General features: G+C 49.0%; 1 protein-coding gene across 1 annotated transcript; it reads right to left on the bottom strand.

Annotated features, from left to right (window-relative positions):
- Positions 1 to 1,565: 1,565 nt before the first annotated feature.
- CLRN3 (clarin 3) lies at positions 1,566 to 19,211 on the bottom strand. The gene is made up of 3 exons (XM_043477261.1): positions 18,825 to 19,211; positions 9,754 to 9,933; positions 1,566 to 3,402 (listed from the first exon to the last, which is right to left on the bottom strand). The coding sequence occupies exons 1-3, from the start codon at positions 19,051 to 19,053 to the stop codon at positions 3,122 to 3,124; spliced, it is 690 nt and encodes a 229-aa protein (XP_043333196.1). The 5' UTR covers positions 19,054 to 19,211; the 3' UTR covers positions 1,566 to 3,121.
- Positions 19,212 to 20,809: the final 1,598 nt, after the last annotated feature.

The raw sequence follows: 20,809 nt of genomic DNA, 5'->3' as shown, positions 1-20,809 counted from the left end.
CTCCTCTCCAAGCTGGAGCTTCCGATTCCGAACTGACTCTAGACAGCCTCTCCCACTACGCTGGGCCTGCATCCCGGTCCAGGCTGTAGAAAGCCATCAGATTAGACCGCTAAGAACCTGGCTTCAGGTCTGTACTCAGAGGCTGGTTTCAGGGATGAAGAAGATGGACTCAGGGTGGATGAGGGCAGGAAGAAGGAGAGCCTGTTCTGGAAATTGGTAGGTGTCTGCCTACACTTTGCAGAATAGCCAGTTTCCAGGGCTTCCAAGAGGCCAACCAGAAAGCAGGAGGCTGCCGATGTCTCCCTGTGCGGCTATGAGCCACACACAGGGGCGCCAATACAGCATCTGGGGCTGGCGGCAGGATGGTCGTTCAGACCCAGAGAAGTGTCAGACCCAAGGAGACAACTCCCCCCGCCCAGTCCAATCCACAGGCTTTGGTGAGATGATCCAACGAAATTGTAATGCTGATGGTCAAGCTAACCTGGATTACTTGGAGGTTACTCCTTTCTCCCAGCATGCTTTGCAAGCATCAGCTCATTACAGAAACCCCATCCCTTTGACTTTAGTAACTTTCTCTAGCGTTATTATCATAGCCTCTATGTTCTTGCAAAATTGAAGAGCATAGTATTCTACATGGTAACCTAGTTCATCATAACAGGACCACATGGGTTGACTGGAGGTCCTAGGACAATCCCTGAAACATTCAAGTTTCATAGAACAGTTTAGGCTCCTGCCAAATAATGTTTCCGCTGGTTGCATTAAAGCAGAAGTAAGAGAATGCACGTTTGTTAAGTAGGTTTAAAACAGCAAGGCTTTCCTGGTGGCTCGGGGATAAAGAGTCCACATGCAATGCAGGAGACAAGGGTTTGATCTCTGGGTTGGGAAGATGGAGAAGGAAATGGCAACCCACTCCAGCATTCTTGCCTGGGAAATTCCATAAGCAGAGGAGCCTGGTGGGGTGCAGTCCCTGGGGTCGCAAGAGAGTCGGACACAAGTTAGCATCTGAACAACAGCAACGAAAGAGCAGCAGAGCGCTGCTCAGAGGCACTTCTCTCCCTGAGAAAAGTCACTCAGCCCTCACCGCCCCACGGACAGGAGACCGCGGAAGAGGCCAGGACCGGCCTTTCAAGAGTGGCTGTGTCTGTGAAGAGTCAGCCGGCCATTTTGTTCCTTCAGAAGGTTTTCACTGAATACACACGCGGCTTCTTTACCTTCTACCTTCAGATGTGACAAGGGAGCCTATCTCTTCATCGCCCCAACTGTGAGTTGTAGTTCCACTTACCTGATTTTCCTATGTCTTAAACGTTTCCTCAAATCCATGTATGATCTCAGGAGTGAGATAGTTTGTCCTCTAAAGACACCAAGCTCTGCTCAAACGCTGAGATAAGTAAACGCAGGCTTCACCTCTTGCCATGTCCTTTGCACGAATGTTATACATGAAGTGAGACGCAATTATTACCCTTAGCTTCCTTCTTTGTTACTCGTCCCCATTATTAAAATCTGATATAAAGTTCAAGCCTCCAAAGAACATAGATGCTTTTAGCCTCAAAGAATTGAGAACATTCTCACCGTGGTTAATCATATTTTTAATACATTCAGTTTCACAATACATTAATTTATTAGAATAATTTTGGCTTTGTGGGACTTGGGGGTGGGAGGTTACAGAGTACTGACTTTTCAAAGAGTGAGCACAAGTTTGTGACTAAGTACACATTTCACAGGGAATTCGTGGCTGCTTTTTGAATATCTGTCTTGACTGTTCAACAGTGATCTCCCTGGGGGTGGGAACCGGGCTGAGCATGGTGTCCACCACATTGCAGGTACGCAGTGCTTCTCAAAGGAAAAAAATGTTATTGTTAGGACAGACTGTTCCTCTCTGCTACTTTCCTAAAGGATGTATCCTTCTGTCCAAAGAGCTGCTGCTTTGTAAATTACACCATGAGGATTCTGTTCCCTTAGGCTCTGGTTCTATCTCAATGTGAAAGGTGATTATCTCAGAATCCTGACAATATTTGACCCCGGCTAACTTGTAGGATATTCAAGCCTAAAATATTCTCAAAGTGATTTTCCGAGAGAATATCCTACAGGCAAAGTAGGCCAGATCCATCTGGTGTTTTTTTTTTTAAATATTCCAGGTCACCCACTGTCCTCTCGTGAGCCGTGAACTAGTTCCACCCACCTGTGCTTGGGAGGCAATCCGTCACTGCTCTGTGCCCCTGCCCCGGCTCTGACCCAGGATATACCTGCCAGCCTCAGAGCGGGACCCCACGTCTTACTGAGCCTCCGGCCGCCAGGAGTCTGCTGATGGGTGATGCTCGCTCACCCGTGTCGGGGACACCACAGCAATCAGGCAGAGTGTCGGTTGATGGGGTTTTTAGAACTCGCCACAGTATGACATTTCTATTTTGACTGAACTAACAACAATCTTTTTAAAGCAAAAATATATTTAACCTTCTTAGCATGAGGCTAGAGGGGCTATAATTTTCATTTTTCCTTGATCTTCTTCCTTCCTCATCTTTCTCCCTGCCAAAAATCCACCTTGGAAACTCAAAACTAAGTGTCAGCCTCCCTACCCACCACTGGGTTTAAGTTATATCAGAGGCGGAGGGTCCAGAAGTCCAGGTCACACACCCCTAAGTCTCTCCTTTCCCTTCTAACACCCGGTCTAGGAAAAACAATTTCTGGATCCTTCTGTGTCTGCAAGTCTCCATTCACAGAGTGAAATCAAAATGCGTGGTCCCTCCTATGGGGAATGAGGTCACAGGTAGCAAAGTGCTTTGAGCAACTCAAAGGGGAGGCGTGTAACACAAGCCTTTATTACTTAAGAGAGTGAGGCCGGGTCAGAAGGGCGACAGGCTCACAATCATGTTCGCTGCTTTGAACATGACACGGACCGCAGAGCTTTTTCTTCACCTTCCCCACCCTCACGGGAAGCATCCTCTGTCAAGGGTGCATCATTTATGAAGAATGTAGTGTTATGAGATGTGAAAACTGTCACCGAGTTTCGGTCGGACAGGGCCACACTTTTACCTGCTGATTGACTCAGCCGCGCCAGCCAGTTACTGCTCTGAGAGCCGGCGTACAACAGAGGAGACCCAGCCCCGAAACGAGGACACGGACTTCAGAATAAAATCCCATCCCTTGGCGCAGACTCCATGGGCTTCCTCCGCTCCTGCTTCCGCCGGTATCTGGCCTTCTGGTAGAAGATGACGATGACCGCGGTGACCGCGTTTAGGAGGATGACCAGCAGCGTGAGCCAGAAGGAGTATCCGTAAGCGTGGGACGTCCCTTGCTGAGTGGATGCTGGATAGAGCGGGTACAGCCTCTGGGCCAGCTCTTCGGAGAGATGATTGGACTGCGTGTTCCCCACAAAGAGCACCATGGTTATGAATGTGAAAGATGCTGAAGGGAAGAAAGAGTTCGTAAATAATGTGGTGGTATATTTTAATGAATATTTTTATTTTTAATATTTTTTTTATTGGAGGGTAGTTGCTTTACAACGTTGCATTACTTTCTGCTGTACAATGAAGTGAATCGGCCCCATGCATACATATGTCCCTTCCCTCTTGGACCTCCCGCCCGCCCACCCCAACTCCACCCCTCTAGGTCACCATAGGGCCTTGAGCCGACTCCCTGTGCTATAGAGCAGGCTCCCACCAGCTATCTGCTTACACACGGTGGTGTGTGTACGTCCATCCTAATCTCCCAATTCCTCCCATCCTCCCCTTCCCCCGCTGCATCCACATGTCTGTTGCCTACGTCTGCATCTCTATTTCTGCCTTGGAAATAGTTTCATCTGTACCGTTTTCCTAGATTCCATATATATATACGCTAATGTACATTTTAAGGTCACTTTTTTTCCTTTATCAACCACGTACTCTTATGGACATTCACTGAACTTCTACCCTGGGGTTTACTCTCTTCTTGGCATTAGGGAGAAGGTAAAAGAAATGACAGACGCACGCTAGACTCTAGACCCCAGATGCTAACGATAATGCAGGGCGGCTGTGACCAGGAGCAAACATTCAGCTCAAGCCCTTTCAGAATGAGTTGAACTCTGCCCGCTTCCCAGAGCGATGAACGGAGCCTGTGCGCTGCATGAGCAATGGGACAAGTGACTGAATACGGGGGTCCACAGGACAACTGTCTAGAGAGGACCAGGGTGGTGGGAAGAGGCAGGACGAGGAGGAGAGGCAGCCAGAACATCCATCCATCGTGACGGACAGGGACTGCAGAGCATCCGGGTCTGGGAGAAGCACATCCAGCTGATGGGGAGGGGTCCAGAGGGTCCTGAGCCCTGGATACAGAGGTCGGGCCCACCTGGGGAGCTCTGAACACCAGCCTGGCAACGGGGGTCTCATTCCACCCACAACGGGGGGCAGCGTGCAACCAAGAAGGCGCTCCTTACTAAAGTCATCCTTTATTCTTCACAATGTCCTCCACTAGAGAACCCTCCTCAGTCTTGGCTTTGGGAAGCCCCCTTGGCTTAGAACGTGGTTCTGGAGTCAGAGACAGCATGGTCAAGGTCTCCAGCCACAGGTCTTGGGAGATGCGTTCAACTGCTCTGAACCTCAATCCTCACCTTCCGAAGGGGGTGAGCTACAAACCCCAAGGAGCTTCGAGGCTGCTTCGGGCTGTGGGGGGCACTGGGGGAGGGGTTTCCTTTCGCGGTCAGGAGAATATCCTCAAATCAACTGTGCTGATGGTTGCACAGGTCTGTGAATACACCAGAAACTGCTGACCGGCACTCTTAAATGGGTGGACTGTACAGTATGTGAGTCATGTCTCAATAGATCGTTCAAAGGGCGGAGGAAGGAGGGTCAGAAGGCGGCTGTGCTGCATTTGTGAGGAGCCGTCCAGTGGAGTCAGGCTTGACCGTGCCGGGCGGCCGTCCAGGAGTCCCCAGGACAGAGGTCCAGACAGACACACACTCTCTGACTCTTCCTCTGCTGACGTTTACCCAACACTAGGAGGACATTTTCACCCAACACGCCCTGGTTATAATCCACACCCAGGGAACGAACGGCCCTCCAGAGGTCCTAATTAGAGGCCTTCTGGGTGAGGAGTTTTCATTCCCCTGATGACAGTCTTTCATCTTCAACCTAATGCTTTTATTTCTTAATAATAACAGGAGTGGGCGTGCACAAAGCCCCTCCCCTCTGAGCTATGCCTCTCACACCCTGTAATTATCCCTCCTTCTGCTCTTGGGAAGTTTCTTCTAAAAGCTTTAGTCAGAAGGGAGCAAAACCCAGAAGTGGGCTACACGCTGTTCTCTGAAGTGGACGCTCACGACTTTGACTTGAACCGCGAGGGGCGCCCACTGACGGACATGGACGCTGAGCTGAGCCCCCAGCGGAAGGGGACGCTGCTCACTGCCTGCTTCTGTGGTTTCTGGGACAGAAGGTTTACGGGGCCTAGAGGGAGCCCCGTGGCCAATGGAGGAGCCCCCGAGGGCTCAGGGCGCTGGCCTTCCACCCCCGGCCCTGTCCCCGTGGGCTTGCGACCTGCTGATTACAGATAACGATCCCGTATTAGGACAGTCATCTTGAAAGTGAAAGTGAAGTCTCTCAGTCATGTCCGACTCTTTGCAACCCCATGGATTGTAGCCTACCAGGCTCCTCTGTCCATGGAATTTTCCAGGCAAGAGTACTAGAGTGGGTTGTCAGTTCCTTCTCCAGGGGATCTTCCCGACCCAGGGATAGAACACAGGTCTCCCTCATTGCAGGCAGACGCTTTACCATCTGAGCCAACAGGGAAGCCCTTAAAATTCTTGGCTCTGACACTGAAACGTTAGGTGGTTTTCCAGTAGAATTCCTTATTCAAGTGAAATCATATTCCATGCCCATTGGCACTGAATTTCAACGGAGATACGCAACAATGGTTTTAGAGCTTGAACAACTGAACAAGGACCTAAACAAAGTTTTGCGTAAAGTTCAACAGTACTGCTATGAACTTGCTCCAGACCAAGGGCTCCAGCCTGCAGATCAGCTGACCAACACGAGACGAAGGTGTGAGGAAGAAGCACAGGAAATGCTTCTGCACGCAAATTCCTCTGGTCTCTGGTTCCCCGGGCTGAGGACCGAGTGTGTCGGAGCAGACTGTCTGCAGCGCTCTCTCTGGCTCCGCTGTCATTTCCAGCACCTCTCAGACTACAGTTCTTTCCCCTGGGGTCAGGGTCACCAGGCCAGGCTGGGCTCAGAGGGCACAGGGGCCCGGGAGGGGAGGCTGCGCTTCACGTTTTTGCCCTCAAAGCAGCATCTCCTTCTGTTGCTTCAGAGACAAGCCAGCAAACCACACCCCTTCTTCCTGTAGCCAAGGAGCCTGTGTCCAAGCCCAGCCTGGAGAGGCATGTGCGGCCCTTCCCTCAGCCTCCAGGGTGCCTGAGGGCAGCCTGACCCTGGCCGCTGGTGCCAGAGTAACCCAAGGTAGGGACCCGGACGGAGATGGCGTATTTGTGCACAAAGCCTGCTGCAGACTGAGCCTCGGGGGACCCGAGTTTTCAGCAAGTTCTTTAACCAAAAGGGCCCCAAGTCCTCCCTTTGAGAGCTGGAGGCTGCTCACCTCTGCCTTTCACATCAAAGTCTCCAACTGTGCTTCAGCCCACCTCACAGCCACTCTCTGTGTCAGAACTTGCCCCCCGAGCCTGCGAAGGAATGTGGTGGGAGCTTGCTGCCCGCCAAGCAATTCTTTGTTGCCAGAACCAGGTGGGGGCTGGGAGGTAGGGAGGCGGCTGGCCTTGTTTCTCGTGTCTGCCTCCACAAACATGCATTAGGCCTCTGCCCTGGACAAAGCCAGCTCATACTCAACTGTGGAGGAAGACGCTGAAGCCAAGGGCTTTCTCCTGCAGAGACCAGGGGATGGGTTCTGGACCCTGTGGGTGTAGACGGAGCAACGCGGGTAGATTTTGTCTGGCTGGCCCCACACCTGACCCATTCCTCTGATCAGTGTTCCTCTGAGATCCTCCCCCTCAGCTCCAGCTCCAGGGGGTCAGTATCCTCAGCCAAGGTGGGCCGGTCAGTGAATTCAACCCTGCCAGCTATGGAGACTGCTCCAGAAATGGAGGAGGCCAACTTCAGCAAAAGTCAGGTTTTGGAGGGGGGAAAGTCATCTTTTCTCTTGGGGTTGCTGCATCTGTGATGGGCCAGAAAGAGCTGGCAGATGTCTTGTCTTTAAGAGGACCAGCCTAGCTACTCACTGATGGAGGGAACACTGGAGGAAACAGAGATCTGACGGCTCAGGCTGAGATCCTGGATCCAGTTGTACCTGAAGCCACCACTTCCCTTAGCGTCTTCATCGCATGAGCAAAAATTAAAAGAATCTATTTTTTCCACCCTGGCAATGAGTGCCAACGAGTCTTGCTTCGGTTTGGTTGACAGAGGTGAACTATGGTCAGAGAAACAGCTTGGGGCGCAGAACTCTGGTGTCCACGTGAGGGTCTCTGAGTTTGGAACCAACTCCTCCAGGTCTGCCGTGAGATGGGAAGCACAAACGCTCCTTCCTGGCCGGCAGCTAATGCCCTTTAGGTTTGGGCATCTGCTTGTTTTGATCACAAATGCGCAGAAACAAAGGAAAGGGCTGGTCATGTGCGGATGTGGCTACAGCAGCCTGATCCCGGACTCTCGGAGCTGAGAGGCAGGTGTGCGAGCTTGCCTGGCGCAGCCCGGATTTCCACCTGTTGTCCTGCACGATGTTTAGGAATCCCAGCTTGTTTGGTCAGAGTGTTGAGAGGCTCTTCCTTGTATCCATGCCAGAATGGGGCTGGTTCCTCAAACATGAGCTTGAAAAAGGCCACAGAGGAAGTGCGTGTGCACTCACACCAGCCCGGCCTGTGCTCAGGGCTTCCCTCCCCAGAGAGCCAGGGGTTCACGGTCTCAGCACAGCACTGCTGGGATCCACAGCACAGCGGCGCCTCCAGCCGCCTACACTGGCCAGTGTCACGATGGCCTCACAGAAGGACAGGAAGCTGCCCAGAGCCTGTCATATGAGGCTTCCTGATACCCCAATATCCAGAGCACCTATCTTGTCCCTGAAAGCCCCTGGTCTGTGTTTAAATACACCACCTGCCACACACACACAGCCACTGCCAGGGCCATCCCATTAGTCCAGTTCAGTTCAGTTCAGTCGCTCAGTCATGTCTGACTCTGTGACCCCATGGACTGCTACACACCAGGCCTCCCTGTCCATCACCAACTCCCAGAGTTTGCTCAAATCCATGTCCATTGAGTTGGTGATGCCATCCAACCATCTCATCCTCTGTCATTCCCTTCTCCTCCTGCCTTCAATGTTTCCCAGAATCAGGGTCTTTTCCAATGAGTCAGTTTTTCACATCAGGTGGCCAAAGTATTGGGAATTTCAGCTTCAGCGTCAGCCTTTCAATGAATATTCAGGACTGATTTCCTTTAGGGTGGACTGGCTGGATCTCCTTGCAGTCCAAGGGACTATCAAGAGTCTTCTCCAACACCACCGTTCAAAAGCATCAATTCTTTGGTGCTCAGCTTTCTTTATGGTCCAACTCTTGCATCCATACATGACTACTGGAAAAACCATAGCCTTGACTAGATGGATCTTTGTTGGCAAAGTAATGTCTCTGCTTTTTAATATGCTGTCTAGGTTGCTCATAGCTTTTCTTCCAAGGAGCAAGCGTCTTTTAATTTCATGGCTGCAGTCACCATCTACAGTGATTTTGGAGACCCCCAAAATAAAGTCTCTCACTGTTTCCATTGTTTCCCCATCTATTTGTCATGAAGTAATGGGACCAGATGCCATGATCTTTGTTTTTTGAACATTGAGCTTTAAGCCAGCTTTTTGACGCTCCTCTTTCACTTTCATCAAGAGGCTCTTTAGTTCCTCTTCACTCTCTGCCATAAGGGTGGTGTCATTTGCACATCTGAGGTTATTGATACTCTTCCTGGCAATCCTGACTCCAGCTTGTGCCTCGTCCAGGCCGGCAGCCCTAGTAGGATGGGCCATTTCTGATCACTCTCGAGATCAGGTTCTCATGGCAGAGAGAGGGACGGAGCAGGAGAAACCCCACTGTCAGGCAGGGGCAACAAGGCTCCCACTGGACCAAGCCCCTGGGCAGACACAGTGGCCCCAGAACCCGTGAGACCCTCAGAGAGTCCAAAACACTGTGACTCCAACTGGACCCCACTTCCCACTCCCCACCCCAACACCTTTCCCCCCAAACAGACAACACTACCTCACAGCGCCACCCAGCCGACGCCCGGGTTCACAGGTCGCCCACAGCAAGGGCGTCGGCCCAGATGTGCCACAACGACATTCTTGGAGGCTCTCTGCACCATCATGTTTGGATGTTAGGCCAAGTCGACTGCTGTTCTATGGGGGCAAGAAGGGGACTAAATAAATGTGCACGTGTGTGTGTGTGCACGTGTGTGCTTCTCCACGTCACATGGAGCCTACTTTGCAGTCAAGCACTCAGCAGGAGCCCATTGAACGCTTTGTTGATGCGAGTGTTTCTGGTTAACGCCTTACCCTAGATACTCTAAGACGAAGGCTGGGTATATCACACATTTTTAACACCTAACCCACCCTCCTTACCCACAGTCTGCCCTTCCCCAGGGCATCTGAAACACATCTGAAGATGCTGAATACATGCTGTAGGCTTGCAAAAATAAACCTCAGCCCCCCACACTCAACTCAGCACACTCTTAATGCCCAGGGTCCGACCATGACCGTGCGTGTCCTCGTGTGAGGGAACCAGGGGGACAGAGGCCGGGACGGGCCGATACTGACCGCTGAGGCCGCTCCAGGTGTATACCCCCATCGGCCCCAGGAACGTCTGGTAGGGGTTGCTGACGCTGTTGTAGAAGGTGAACCCGGCGCTCAGCAGCGAACTGAACAAGCCAAGGGCCAGGAACACAAGGACCACTGAGTGCAGAGTCTTCGAGGAAGAATTGTTCAGTGTCCCTAAAACTGAAACAAGGGCTGGTAAGTATGTGGTGCCTGGACACAAAGACCAGCTCTGGACCCGGGGGCTGATCCACCCTCCCGCACCCAGGGCTCCTTCCCATTCCGCCTGCTTAGACGCTGGGGCTAGACACCCTCAGCCTTTCCATAACAGTTCCATATTTCTGGAGTGAAGGGGAGCGCCAGACATGGATCTGCACACATGTAAAATGAAACACGGATGTCCTGCGCCCTCTGCCATCAGTTCCTGCTTTCGTCACCCTCCTGTCTCTGACCACCAGCCAGCCTCCCCTGGTGTCTGCTTTCCCGGCTCCCTCTGCTGTTTACAATACAAGATGGTCAGACCCCAGAGGCGCCTTGGCCCCACTCTTACCTGGAAGTCCAGCCACACGTTTATAGAACATCTCCAAGAGCTGTCTGTGCATTGAGCCCCTTAGGAGACTGCCACTACCTTCAGTAAAGTGTTTACCAGGACATTCCGTGAAAGAAGGAAAAACTAAACTGGGAATAAGATTTCAGAGTCCTCAGTAATACACTAACAACATCACTGGAATGGCAAGGTATAGGAACCATGCTAGCAGAGATAAGAAAGCCTTCCTCAGTGATCAGCCATCCCCAAGAAAAAGAAATGGAAAAGGCAAAATGGTAGTTGGAGGAGGCCTTACAAATAGCTGAGAAAAGAGGAGAAGCGAAAGGCAAAGGAGAAAAGGAAAAATATACCCATCTGAAGGCAGAGTTCCAAAGAATAGCAAGGTGAGATAAGAAAGCCTTCCTCAGCGATGAATGCAAAGAAATAGAGGGAAACAACAGAATGGGAAAGACTAGAGATCTCTTCAAGAAAATTGGAGATGCCAACAGAACATTTCAGGCAAAGATGAGCAGAATAAAAGACAGAAATGGTATGGACCTAACAGAAGCAGAAGATATTAAGACGAGGTGGCAAGAATACACAGAAGAACTATCATCATCTCACATGCTAGCAAAGTAATGCTCAAAATCCTTCAATACTAAGTGAACCAAGAACTTCCAGATGTTCAAGCTGGATTTAGAAAAGGCAGAGGAACTGGAAATCAAATTGCCAACATCCACTGGATCATTGAAAAAGCAAGAGAACTCCAGAAAACATCTACTTACGCATCATTGATTATGCTAAAGCTGTTGACTGTGTGGATCCAATAAATTGTGGAAAATTCTTAAAGAAAAGGGAATACCAGATCACCTTACCTGCCTCCCGATAAATCTGAATGCAGGTAAGAAGCAAGTTAGAACTGGACATGGAACAACAGACTGGTTCCAAATTGGGAAAGGAGTACATCTAGGCTGTATATTGTCACCCTGCTTATTTAACTTATATGTTGAGTATATCATGGGAAATGTCAAGCAAGATGAAGCACAAGCTGGAGTCAGGATTGCCTGGAGAAGTATCAATAACCTCAGATATGCAAATGACACCACCCTTAGGGCAGAAAGCAAAGAGGAACTAAAGAGCCTCTTGATGAAAGTGAAAGAGGAGCGTCAAAAAGCTGGCTTAAAATCCAACGTTCAAAAAACTAAGATCATGGCATCCGGTCCCATCACTTCATTGCAAATAGATGGGGGAAACAATGGAAACAGTGAGAGACTTTATTTTGGGGGGCTCCAAAATCACTGCAGATGGTGACTGCAGCCATGAAATTAAAAGACGCTTGCTCCTTGGAAGAAAAGCTATGAGCAACCTAGACAGCATATTAAAAAGCAGAGACACTACTTTGCCAACAAAGGTCCATCTAGTCAAGGCTATGGTTTTTCCAGTAGTCATGTATGGATGCAAGAGCTGGACCATAAAGAAAGCTGAGCACCAAAGAATTGATGCTTTTGAACAGTGGTATTGGAGAAGACTCTTGAGAGTCCCTTGGACTGCAAGGAGATCCAACCAGTCCATCCTAAAGGAGATCAGTCCTGAGTGTTCATTGGAAGGACTGATGTTGAAGCTGAAATTCCAATACTTTGGCCACCTGATGTGAAGAACTGACTCACTGGAAAAGCCCCTGATTCTGGGAAAGATTGAAGGCAGGAGGAGAAGGGGAGAATAGAGGATAAGACGGTTGGACGGCATCACTGACTCAATGGACTTGAGTTTGAACAAACTCTGGGAGTCGGTGATGGACAGGGAAGCCTGCAATCCATGGGGTCCCAAAGGGTCAGACACGGCTGAGTGACTGAACTGAGCTGAGGAACCATGGTGGGGGCGGGAGAGAAAGAGTTCGAGCTTCCTTCTTTATATTCCTGTTTCTCAGGGCCCCTAGGAGACAGCCGGAGTTTCTCACATCTTCACCCAGAGCAGCTTAAAAGAACAGAAACCAAAACAGCCACAGAAGCTTTCTTGATCTGCTGTGGGTGGTGAGTTTTAAGGAACCAGGGCCCTAGAAGCCAGAGGGGACCCCCGGATGTTCTGCAGGCAGGAGCTGCAGAGTGTCATTCCAGACCGTGTCCTGGGAACAAGGAGCCCCCCGTCTCCACGGTGGCCCTTTTCATCCCTGTGGTATCGTAGCCATTGAAAGGTTCTTCATCCTGCATTTCTATGATATTAACCCTGGGTTCTAATGCTCCTTTGGGACCAATGCAGAATCCACTCCATCCTCTCCTGCCTGGAGCTTTTCCCAATATTTGAAAAGAGGATGTAAACCCAGTGAGTTAGTCATAAGATGTGATTCCAAAGCTCCTGCCATCCTGGCCCTGAATCCACACACACTCTAGTCTGACTGTCCTTCCCATTCATGATGGCCAGACGGGCTCAGCTCTCCTGATAAGATGTGACCCTCCCTGCGTCATCCTCTGTCTATCTCTAACACCTACGTGTTAGTCGCTCAGACATTTTTGTTTTAAATCAGCAGTAGTCTGTGAAGGAAGTAAATTTGTCATCAACGGACAGAGGGTAGACGTGAAAGACATGCGAGCCAGCAAGTCTGCCCTCAGACATCCCGGCAGTGGGGATATGGTCGTAAAGACCCTCGTGCATGAGAGAGTTCATCTTGATGGCCAGGTCACGTGGCCCGGCCTGAGCTGGAAGCGTCCCCAGCTGGACCGACCGGGGACGCAATGCCAGGCGCGCGGGAGCCGAGCAGAAGAGGACAGAGGCAGGAAAGGAAATGGCCAGGAGGAAGGAGACACGGGTGTGGGCTCCGGTGAGCGCAGCCACAGCCCTGCCAACCCCACAGGAGACCAGGGAGGAAGGGAGAGGGAAATACCAGCTCAGCAACACGCAGGCCATGAGCTCACTGCCCAGGGAGCGGGCCCTGGGGGCAAAGTCCAGTGCACACACGGCCAGTCCACTCCTCCCTGGTGCTGTCTGGCCCTGTCACCATTTCTGCTAATGACCCATGGGCAGGGCTAAGTTCTCCACACAGCTCACTTGTTTTTGCACTCTGGCTAGGTCTTCTTGGTGATGCGCTCGGTAAGAACTCTGATAGGCCTTGGCTTAACTGAGAACGTGCTCCTCTTCGTCACCCATTGTTGCCCAGGTGGGGAGCCCTGCCCTTCTGGGGGAGGGACCATCTGCACTGAGACTGTTCCAAGGTCCGGCCCTCAAGCCCGGGACTCTGGCTTCTTGGTCTGTCTCACCCTGGAGATGAGTGAGGTGCTTTGCCAGGCTGTGAGGCCGCACACAACTATTTAGTGACTTGTGGAAGATGACACCAGAGTAGAAAAAACAAGAAGCAGGACACACTTGCTTCAAGATGCAAGGTCAAATGCTGTGGATCCTTCCAAACTTGGCCACCCCCCAGGAAGAACTACTTCTCCTGCGTTCCATGACCCCCTGGCTCTGCCTGAGCATCAAGGAGGAAGCTCCAGCACCAGATCAGAAGTTTTCTGGGGACTAAGGGAACTCTGTCCTTAGCCAATGAGACATAATTTGGATACTTAACTAGAAAATAGGACTTCCCAGATGGCACTAGTGGTAAAGAACCCGTCTGTCAATACAGGAGACACAAAAGATGCAGATTCAATCCCTGGATCCCTTGGAGGAGGAACTGGCAACCCACTCCAGTATTCTTGCCTGGAAAATTCCATGGACAGAGCCGCCTGGCGGGCAACAGTCTATGGGGTTGCAATGAGTCAGATACGACCGAGCAACGGAGCACAGCTAGAAAATAAAAATTTCAGCATGGGAAAAATGTCATGTGTCCAAGTGCCTGAAGTCTGGAAACTTTCTTATTAAATCTGTAAGTGGAGGGTCATTTGTGAATGGTGAACATTCCACATTTTAGAGCAAATTAGAAAGGAACAATCTGGTGTGGCTTTCTTTTTGACCATTGGTAAGATTCACTAGGGGACTTCCCAGGAAACTCAGTGGTAAAGAATCCACTTGCCAATACAGCAGACGCAGGAGTCCTGGGTTCGATCCCTGGGTTGGGAACATCCCCGGGAGTAGGAAATGGCAACCCACTCCACTATTCTTGCCTGGAGAATACCACGGACAGGGAAGCCTGGTGGGCTGCAGTCCATGGGGCCACAAGGGTCAGACATGACCGAGCAAACTGAGCACACACGGACATCAAAGGGGAGTCAATGTGACTCATACTTTTCTATGAATTAATGTGACAATTTGGCTTAAGTTTAACTGCCACATTTCAAAATTGTATTTCAGCCTTCTGAGATCCCTGCCCCACAGGTATGACGGCCGTATCTCCTACACCCTCCAGCCTCCCAACCTTCCCCCCAAGCCCACTCAGAACTCAGACAGTGAAAGCTAGAAATTCAGTGAAAGTTGAGCAAGAATGAAATCACAATCAACCTCCACAGCATCTGACAGCTGCTCTCTGCCTACAAAATTAGCAAATACATTCAGTTCTTTTTTTCTTGCTTTGAGGGGCCGAGCGTCAGAATCGAGAAAGCCATCTCACGATTGGAACCAATTGTCCGGATTCTGGCAGCTCTGGCAACAAGGCCAAAATGGGTGGTGGGCAGTGCAGATGTGAACGGTCATCCGAACGTCTGGGCTTCCTGGGCCTAAAGATTTATATTGAAGCCCCAGGGGCCACCTGGCCCTTCTAGTCTGCTTTACAAGAAGTCCCAGGAAATTGAGGCAGAGCTGCTGGCTTTTATGTGGGGAGGAGCAGCCTCAAGCATCTGGACACCAGGGGGCCTGACCCAACGGAACTCCTGGATCTCTGGACCCCAGTGTACCCCTGGAAGGGCTCGTTGACTCCACAGACACCAGAGTGTGGCCTGGGAGCTCCCCCTGGACGTCCCAGCTGCTAGCCTCGACCTTGGGAAATTGACCAGGGTCATCTCAGTCTGGAGAGGTGCAGGGGTGGCTTCCAAGGAGGCTCAGCGCAGTGGTTTAGAATCCACCTGCCAAGGCAAGAGACAAAGGTTCGATCCCTGGGTCAGGAAGATCCCTTGGAGGAGGAAATGGCAACCCACTTTGGTGGGCTGAAGAGGAGAGCTCCGGTTATCTTCCCTGGGAAAGTCCATGGACAGAGGAGCCTGGTGGGCTACAGTCCATGGGGGTCACAAAGAGTCTCACACGACTGAGCGGCTGAGCACGCATGCACACACATCTCAGCAAGAAGAGCAGGGGAGAGCCTCTTCTGCCCCTTTATGCTCCACCTCCCAGCGGGGCCGCGTCTCTAGTGGCAAATAATAAGCCACTCCTACCTGAGGGAAAGTACGGGATGTCTGTGGGGTAGGACTGGGCGGGTAGGAGAGGTAAGAAGGGGCTTTTTGTACATTCTGGAGAAATAAACCTCCTCTCTTTGTTCTTGTAGTTACTTGATTTTTCTGCAGCAGATTCACCTCTCTCATCATTTTAAATGTGAGCCAATAGTACAACTCTGAGTTCCCTGGGGACAAAAAGGAAAGAGACTTGGAGGAAGGGAGGCACGTTTGGGGTGAAACGCCCCCGTGTTCTCATAGCAACCTGCACACACCTTAGCCCTACAGGTAGGGCAGGCTGCTGGATTTAACCAGTGGGGGTGTCTTTTTCTAGAAAGACTAAGTGGTGAGTCCACACAGGGACTCTGTGCAATTCCACTCAGGATCCAAGCCCTTCACTTATGTAATAGCTGCCCAGGGAGGATTTTTTTTGAACTGAAATTAAATAACTAGAACTTTTGGCGTAGCCAAGCAACATGCTCACTCGTGACACACAGCCCTTTTCATCTGGGTGTTGGACAAGCTGGGATCCACTGGACAAGGCTGGTGGAGCTCCTGGAGAACCTGAGCTGCCCAAACAGTCTAGTTAGGCCATGAAGAGGTTCCTCCCCAGGCTGGACTGATTATTTTCCCCAAGTGACATGCGGTTGGCTGGATTATTTTTGCACGTTGAGCTCAGCCACCGTCGCTTCATGCTGCTCTTTCATTTCAGAAATCAACAGCCCCAGATTGGCACCATGTGATCAATCCTAGGCTGGAACAGAACAGGGTTTTAGCAATATTTATCACGCTTTGGAGGTTTCAGTCTGACCTCTTCCTGGCTAAGAAACTGACCTTGTTAACTTCTTATTTGAAAAGGCAATCCATCACTGCAGAGCAAAAAAGTGGCATTCACATCAATGACTTTGCTGTGCTGCCAATGGCTGGTTTCTGATCGGAAATGAGCCTGTGTGGTCCTGAGGAAGCCATCTCACTGTAGGCTTGTCATTCTGCTCCCTGGGGACTTACACCAGCCAAGGCACCGTCTACCTTGTGGCTACGTGGCTTTCCCCCTCTCTGCAAGGAAAGTTGGCAAGTGTTCCCACTTCAAAGACTGCTAAAGCTACCAGCACTGAAGGACCCCTGGGTTCCCAGGGGTCCCCAGCAGATTGTTACCCCCTGAAATTGAGCAGCACCTCAGTGTCTGGGAGGTGGAGTGCCGCCTAAACATCTGTGTGGCTGGAGGCATGGACCTGAAGCTGGAATGTGGGTCTCTGGGGACCAAGAATAAAATAAGAGAGCCAGGCAAGGCAAATGCAAATACTCTGCCTCCTTTGTGGGCACACACTGCCCTGCAGCGCCCACCGGGCCCCGCCGCCTTCAGGGTTATCCTTGCCCACGGCTGCCCCCACCCTCCGACAGTCACCATATTCACGTCACCCCCACAGGGCTCTAGAGACGGGCTGGCCCACCCAGGTCTCCTCTCAGCTCCCCAGGAGGCAGGGAGCCAGGGAGCTCATTGAAGCCATTTACCTCCAATGGGAACTAACTGGTTGTAAACAGACACTGTATGAAAATTTAAAAATTTCCAGACTGTTGTCTCATATTTTAAAAATTGAACATGTATCCGGAAATTCAGGAGCTAGAGGAAGTTTTGGTTTTGCAAATGGTATTCACAGAACTGAAAGTGGGACTGAATCTCTGAAAGTCTTCGTCTTTTGTTGCCACGAAGTGAATTCTCCTCATTTTCCTGGGGAGCTGAGGTCAGTACAAGAGAAGACGCATAATGCCACTAAAATACTGGCAGAGACTTTACTTTTGCTAAGGTATAAAAGGCAGATTCATAATTTGGAAATATAATTATGCTGCTCTGGAATTAAGGAAATCATTTCATTAATAAAGTCACAAATTAGAGCTAGAACTTGGAGTTAAGGTCAAAGGCTCAAACTCCCAACTTTATGCATGGCGTGAGGACTAAACATTACATTTGCGTAAGATAGAAAATGCTGTAAGTTTAGGGCTTCCCTGGTGGTCTAGGGGCTAAGACTCCAAGGTCCCAATGCAGGGGGCCCAAGTTGGGTCCCTGGTCAGGAAACTGGATCCCACATGCAGCAACTAAAGAGCCACATGCTGTAAATAAAAGGTCTCCCAACTAAGTGGGAGTCTCACAACTTAGTCCCACAACTAAGATCTGGTGCTGCAAATAAACAAATGAATAAAAATAAATACTAAAAAAAAAAAAAAAAAAAGGCAAGTCAGCACTTGAACAGAATTAGACTTCTGTAATATAGCTGAGAGCTTTTCTTGTCTTATAAACCTACCATCTTATTGGTAAACTTATTGGAAACACTATTTTTTTTTTAAAATGATGTATGTTTATAAGAAAAGAGGTGAGGACTGCATAATACCTGATAAAGCCTATATAGTAAGCTACATGAAACATCGTTCAGAACAAAATCTATTTAAGGTGCTAAACAGTTAATAAATTTTGCTTTTAAATTTAGAAAGCAATGGTATGTATTTAAACTTCGAATGCCAAGTAAGTAGCTAAATTCTGCTTATTCTCAATGAATTTTTGTTTTCTGCACATTGAGAGTATAGTAGTAGTGTATACGAAATCAGAAAAAAATAGGAATTTCTGTAAAATATTCAATTAATATAAGTGATGGAAATTTAATATCAATTCCAACAGCAATGAGATAGTTTGGAAGTAAGAATGAACATTCAAATCAGTGAAAGAAATGAACCTGAGATACAGGGATAAGAAATTGCCCATATTTTATAATTCATTTTTTCTTGTCAATAAACTCTGGTGCTGTTTAAGGCTTCCCTAGTGGCTCAGATGGTAAAGAATTTGCCTGCAGTGCAGGAGACTCAGGTTCAATCCCTGGGTCGTGAAGATTGTTCTGGAGAAGGGAGTGGCAACCCACTCCAGTATTCTTGTCTGGGAAATCCCGAAGACAGAGGAACCTGGTGGGCTAAGATCCATGGGGTCGCAAAGAGTCAGAGATGACTGAGCAACTAACACACACACACTGTTTAAACCCAACTCTACTAGAAGGATTTAGACTGTTCTGCTAATAGACCCAACCAGACCTGAGGAAGCTGAAATAGTGATTCGATGAATTTTCAAAACTAAAAATATGCGATCATATCTACAGCCCAACTAAAATTTACCAGGAAATTATTTCTGAAGGGCTATTTGACCCAAATACAGGATGACCTGACTCTAACCCAGTTAATTCAGCCTCACTGTGCGCATTCAAATAAGCTGTAATTACCTTCAAAATTTTTGTCCGATTCTGCAAGTCCGTGACTCAGTTCTTGAATACTCTTCCCACGAAGGAGTCCGTAGGTGATGATCACACTACCATTCGAAGAAGAGTCGCTGATGGCGATGGTACTGCGGATCCATTGTTGAGTTGCCAGAACAGAGCAGAGGACGATGAAAGCCCCCAGGCTGGTGACGAAGCTGAATAAGAATGTCAGTGTTTTCTTTGCTGTCGGCATTTTCTCAGGGCAAGAAGGGCCCTAGGGTAAAAACGCAAAGATCTTTTTATACTATTTTTGAGCCTTCTCATTTGGAGCCCGGTGTTTAGAAATGGAGTCTCACACTTTTCTTGTGAAATATAAAACCTCACTCTTCAGGAGGAAGGGTAACCCTGATGAACATTGGACTGCGACTAGGGTCATAAAGATTTACGGTGCTGAACTTTGGTCTGGAGTAAGAGGTTGCTATGGTTACCACCAGCTGGGAGGAACAAGGGATAAACAGTCTTCCAGAGACATCACCAATCACGCAACTCACTTATAACTCTTTTTCTTCAAGTGCCTTGAAAACAAAATCAGCCTACCACATCAGGACAGAACTAGAATTCCTAAATAATATGCCCTGTGCCCCTCAAATGTTACTGATTCTAGCAGCCAACAACACAGAGTCCCACCAGTCGAGGGTTAATGATGTGACCCTAACAAAGGTTCCAAAGGAAATCCTAAGGAGAGGAAGCTCTTGCTACAGCTCCTAGGGATTGGAAAGAGGAAAGCTGACACCTTATTTTTAGACTTTGATAAAGAAGTGCACCTTTCAAATTTCCTCTTTCAAACTGGATCACACTCGTCCGTTATTTAAATTGTAACTTGAGAGGTTTCATCTCTCTTGTTAGTTCTCCGATGGAAGTGATCCTGAACAATCCTGCCTTGTCTTTGCGACTCCCTTCTCTCTGTTGGGTGGAGAATAGTTTGTAAATGGCCATTTCTGGTCTTTAGAGGAAGTTCTCCATTTGTCAAGAAGATCGTTTCCTGAGTTAATAAGTAGATGCTCACAGCATATAAGGTACACTTCTTTTTATTATACTCTTTATATTGAATTTCCCTGGTGACTGAGGGACTGAAGAATCTGCCTGCAATACAGGAGACCCAGGTTCAGTCCCTGGGTCGGAAGATCCCCTGGAGCAGGGAATGGCAACCCACTCAAGTATTCTTGCCTGGAGAATCCCCATGGACAGAAGAGCCTGGCAGGCTACAGTCCATGAGGTCACAAAGAGTCGGACACAACTGAATGACTAACTCTTTTTCTCTGGCTCTAAAGTTAAAGCCATATTGTACATGTACATTTTCATCCTGTACTTTTCTTGGATAGCACCTAACTTGTTTGTGGAATAAGTTAATAATGTCTATTTTTCTCAGTAGAATAACCAGGCCATCACTCATTTAATAATGTTCTCTTCTGGCCATTTTGAGTATTATTAGTTTTTTTGCTCATATAAACTTGCTTGAGAACAGATTAAGAGTTGCTGGTTCAAACGGACATTTCAATACCAAAGCCAAACTGGCCTCTCACTGTTAAGCCCGCCAGCAATGGAAGAGAGTGCTCTTTCCTACAGGACTAGAAAATGCTGGCTATTAAGTTCATAAATTGTGGCAATTTTTATAGGGAATATTGCATTATGTTGCAATTCTATGATTTTCTGGCTCTACAGTTTTGCCATTTCTAGAATTTCATAGAAATTGTTCCTTACAGTATGTAGTCTTCCTTTCCCAGTTTGAGGTTCACCCGACTACCTCTAAATTTGTTTATCTGTTCAGCAGTTCATGGATATTTGGGTAGATTCAAGTTATTGACTGAAAACTCCAATACTTTGGCCACCTGATATGAAGAACTGACTCATTTGAAAAGACCCTAATGCTGGGAAAGATTGAAGGCAAGAAGAAAAGGGGATGACAGAGGATGAGATGGTTGGATGGCATCACCAACTCAATGGACATG

The sequence above is a fragment of the Cervus canadensis genome, chromosome 8 (genome assembly GCF_019320065.1).
Source record: "Cervus canadensis isolate Bull #8, Minnesota chromosome 8, ASM1932006v1, whole genome shotgun sequence".
Lineage (NCBI taxonomy): Eukaryota > Metazoa > Chordata > Mammalia > Artiodactyla > Cervidae > Cervus > Cervus canadensis.
This window is presented reverse-complemented; position numbering and strand designations above follow the sequence as displayed.

Bases quoted from the DNA above. Each gene is read 5' to 3' on its own strand.
- CLRN3 (XM_043477261.1), bottom strand. From the start codon at position 19,053: ATGCCGACAGCAAAGAAAACACTGACATTCTTATTCAGCTTCGTCACC. The intron at 9,934-18,824 runs GTAATTACAGCT...CCCTTGTTTCAG, and splicing joins ATCGGACAAAAATTTTGAAG to TTTTAGGGACACTGAACAAT. The intron at 3,403-9,753 runs GTCAGTATCGGC...TCTTCCCTTCAG, and splicing joins CACCTGGAGCGGCCTCAGCG to CATCTTTCACATTCATAACC.